The sequence below is a fragment of the Nicotiana tomentosiformis genome, chromosome 2 (genome assembly GCF_000390325.3).
Source record: "Nicotiana tomentosiformis chromosome 2, ASM39032v3, whole genome shotgun sequence".
NCBI classification, from domain to species: Eukaryota; Viridiplantae; Streptophyta; class Magnoliopsida; order Solanales; family Solanaceae; genus Nicotiana; species Nicotiana tomentosiformis.
In genome coordinates, this window is record NC_090813.1 from 21,827,857 (window position 1) to 21,832,452 (window position 4,596).

At 35.5% G+C, this 4,596-nt stretch overlaps 1 protein-coding gene across 1 annotated transcript; it reads left to right on the forward strand.

Annotated features, from left to right (window-relative positions):
* The first annotated feature begins 440 nt into the window (after positions 1-440).
* Positions 441-4,390, forward strand: LOC104097198 (laccase-4-like). The gene is made up of 6 exons (XM_009603738.4): positions 441-638; positions 731-882; positions 1,367-1,611; positions 1,836-1,964; positions 2,616-3,575; positions 4,059-4,390. The coding sequence occupies exons 1-6, from the start codon at positions 516-518 to the stop codon at positions 4,187-4,189; spliced, it is 1,740 nt and encodes a 579-aa protein (XP_009602033.1). The 5' UTR covers positions 441-515; the 3' UTR covers positions 4,190-4,390.
* The last annotated feature ends 206 nt before the right edge of the window (positions 4,391-4,596 follow it).

A 4,596-nucleotide genomic window follows, 5' to 3' on the forward strand; every position in this document is an offset into this window, starting at 1 on the left:
TAACTTAGCAAAGGGATCCTATTTTTCCCAAGTGTGTTGTTTAATTTTATTATATTTTTCCTAACAACCTAGAATTCACACAAAGGTTCGAACAATTTTAAGCCAAAGTGTATTTTAATTCACGCGAAATTAATATAAACCAAAAAAGAAAGAAAGTAACGAGCCTTAAATATTTTCTGGAGTTTCATAAAATGAATAAGAAAACTCGCACATATGAGCAGTATATATGGAAATACAGAAACTTTACTGGATATTTAAACGTAATCAATATGATTAAGAAAATAATCAGAATTTAAAATTACTCAAAAGTTTGGTTGGACCAACAGCCTAATTATATTAAGCAGGTCAGTATGAGTGATAATCACCTCCTATAAGTAACCTTTTGACCAAACCCTTACATACATTATATATAAACGCTCTTCCCATTTCACTTGCATCTTCATCACCATCCAAAAGAGTTCAGATTTCAACACATTAAATCCTCACCAAGAAAAACAAAATCAAAATATTTGAAGATGGTGTCATTTTTTCTGAAGAGTTCTTTGTTTTTACTTATTATAACTTTCTGGGCATTAGCTGATCATAAGCTAGCACTTGCAAAGCATGCAGGCCGAATGACCAGACAATACAAGTTTAATGTACATAATAGTGCCCTATCACTTTTCATATTCTTTATATTTTGTTGTTTATTTTTATTTTATTTTATTTTACACTTCATATGTTACTACAGATTCAAATGAAAAATGTTACAAGATTGTGTCAAACAAAGAGTATTGTGACAGTCAATGGCCAGTTACCAGGACCTACAATCACTACTAGGGAAGGAGACAGACTTCTCATCAAAGTTGTTAATCATGTTCAGTACAATATCTCTATTCACTGGTATGTAACATTAATATTCATGACAAGTTAATTTTGACTATTACACTATCAGTGTGATTTACAGGTCACGGGTTTGAGCCGTGGAAGCAGTTACTAATGCTTGCATTAGGATAGACTGTCTACATCACACCTCTTGGGGTCAGAAACAGACCTATGTGTTATAGTGGGGGGTCACCGGACCCTGTAAGCTTTGACAGAAATCTTGTATATGTATATGTGTATACCTTGAAAATAGTTAATTTAAAGCGCTTGGTACCTTGAGTACTAAAAGCCTTTAGGGTGCACTGATTGAGCAGAATACTGTGCTCCCGTCGCGTAAGATCGTGGGTCCGCCTCTGCTTGGGGTGCGGTCTTTCCCTGGACCCTAGGTGAACGTGGGATGCATTGTGCACTGTACTGTTTTTTTACGCTGTCAGTGTACATTGTTTGATATGTTGTACAAGTAATTGTGTAATTATCATATAATATGTGAAATGCATGACAGGCATGGAGTGAGACAACTAAGAAGCGCATGGGCAGATGGACCAGCTTATATTACACAATGCCCTATCCAAACGGGCCAAAACTATGTATACAATTTCACTATTACTGGGCAAAGGGGAACATTGTTTTGGCATGCTCACATCTCATGGCTGAGAGTTACAGTCTATGGAGCTATTGTTATCCTTCCCAAGAAAGGCGTCGCTTATCCTTTTCCTCAACCCTTTAAAGAAGTTCCTATCATTTTTGGTACACAACTTGATTTTATATATATATTTGTGTTGCTCAAACTCTCCAAAACTATTGTCGTATCTGTATCAGATCTTTCAAAAGAACCAAACTAATTTTGGTGGAACTCATGACACGCACAATACTTTTGAAGAGTCAGGACAACATAGATCTATATATTTTCATGATTAGCTTATTGTTAGGATAGTAAAATTTTATGTGTCTTCCTTGTGTTTGGATTATAGGTGAATGGTGGAATGACGATACAGAAACAAATATCAATCAAGCCCTCCAAACTGGTGGAGCTCCAAATATTTCGGATGCTCATACTATCAACGGTCTTCCTGGACTTTTCTACAATTGCTCCACTAAAAGTAAATAAAAATAGTACTCTGTCTTGTTTAACTTTAATTAATTATATGACATTGTCATAAGTGGAGCCAAGATTTGAAACTTATGGGTTCTAAATTTATTACGGATTCATAACTCGTCTTAGTTGCTGGGTTCGTAATTAAATATTTATACATATTTAATTAATTTTCTTGTACAAATTCAGTACCGTTTAAGCAAAAGTGACTAAGTTCGGCCGAACGCGCACCTCATAGGCTAGCTCCGCCTCTGAACATTGTTACTATTCGAGGATTTCTTTGACCATAATATTGTACATATTTTCAAAATATACTTAAAAAGGGCACCTAATGCACAAGGCATTCCGTGTTCACACGGGCATGAGGGAAGGCCGCACCACAAGAGGTGTGGATGTAAAAAGCCTACGCTAATACAAGCATTAGTGACTGTTTGTACTGCTTGAACCCGTGACCTATAGGTCACCACGGAGACAATTTTACCGTTGCTCCAAGGTTCCCTTCATTTTCTAAATATGTCTAATTATATTTAAAAAGTTGGAATTATTATACATACCATTTATCTTGTTTCTAGTTGTAATAATGTAATCTCTTCGCGTGACCATCACTTGGTCTGATTTTTAGCTGCATGAAAAAGTAACTCAGATTTTCATGTTGCAGATACATTCAGATTGAAAGTGAAACCTGGGAAAACATATCTATTGAGATTAATCAATGCTGCACTCGATGATGAGCTATTCTTCAGTATAGCTAACCACACCCTTACTGTTGTAGAAGTTGATGCAGTTTATATAAAACCATTTAAGACAAATATAATTTTAATAACTCCAGGACAAACTACAAATCTCCTACTAAAAACCATGACTCACCACCCTAACGCCACCTTTCTCATGGCGGCGCGGCCTTACTCCTCCGGTCCCGCCGCCTTCGACAATACAACAACCACCGCAATCTTGGAATATGAAAATCAACCCTCCACCAAAAAAAGTAACAAATTTCCTGTATTAAGACCTACACTCCCTATTTTCAATGACACAAATTTTGTTACAAATTTTAGCAAGAAAATCAAAAGTCTAGCAAATGCAAAATTCCCAGCTAATGTTCCAAAAAATATTGATAGTCGATTTTTTTTCACTGTTGGACTAGGATTACATCCATGTCCTCAGAACCAAACATGTCAAGGACCAAATAATACGAAATTTGCAGCATCTATTAATAATGTCTCCTTTGTTCAGCCAAATATAGCATTACTTCAAGCTCACTTTTTCAACCAATCAAATGGTGTTTATACTACTGATTTTCCAGCCAACCCAACATTCAAATTTAATTACACAGGCAACCCACCAACCAATATATTTGTGACAAGTGGCACAAAAGTTGTAGTGCTTTCTTATAACACTAGAGTGGAGTTGGTTTTACAAGACACTAGTATTCTTGGTGCTGAAAGTCACCCTCTTCATCTTCATGGGTTCAATTTCTTTGTTGTTGGTCAAGGATTTGGAAATTACAATCCTAGTCAAGATCCTGTTAATTTCAACCTCGTTGACCCTGCTGAAAGGAACACTGTTGGTGTGCCAGCTGGTGGCTGGGTCGCCATTCGCTTCCTTGCCGACAATCCAGGTACCTTTTTTAATTCTTAATTACGCTATTCTGATGAATAGTTGTTAATTCTAGTCAAGATCCTGTTAATTCTTAATTGTGCTATTCTGATCAGTAGTTGTTTTAATTTTCTTTTATGTGGTTTCCTCATCAAGAAAAAGAAAAGAAAAAAACATTTCTAAGTAGAAAAAGACTCGCCGAAAGATAGAATTCTTTACATAAAATAAGTAAAGTCAGGATGTTATATTTGGATTCCAATTCCGCGAGGCATCGATCACACGCCCTAGCATAGCCTTTCCCGCAGGAACATCCACAATAAATCCAATGCGCTTGACATGTTTGTGTACAAATTATATTGCATCGTCCATATATAAAACTTAAAAGCTAAACTCATTTTTCATGAACTAACTAGAATGTTGGTCCTCTACACGTGAAATTTTTAAAAGAAGAGGAAGAAGAAATTAGTTAAATTTTTTATGTGAAATTTGAATGTCTTATATATAGGAGTGTGGTTTATGCATTGTCACCTTGAAGTTCACACAAGCTGGGGATTGAAAATGGCTTGGATTGTAATGGATGGAAAAGGCCGCAAACAGAAGCTTCCTCCTCCACCTGCTGATCTTCCTAAGTGTTAATCCTCTTTAATTTGTTTTCTTCATTAATTTTTTGTGTTTTTCTTACATTGTATAATTTATTAATATTGCTAAGAGCGTCTAATGTTCTTTGAATTTCTGATTATGCCCCTTCGCTTGTAATGAAATTCAAAGTGAGGAGTCCTTTGCCACAAGTTTTGCAAAAATAAAAGAAATAATCAGTGAATCTTTTACTTCAAACAATTTGTTCCTTTCCACTGCTTGCTCCTCTTGCTTGGTCTTATGAGGTCATCACTCGACAACCACGAATTGCAAATTGAACGAATTAGATATGTTTACCCTTAAAAACGGATAACAATTGAATTTATATATGGTTTTAAGGATACGTGGATTAATTCAATACAAGTGATTAATGACGTTAAATTAAGCAAATGAAAGACGTAATAAAT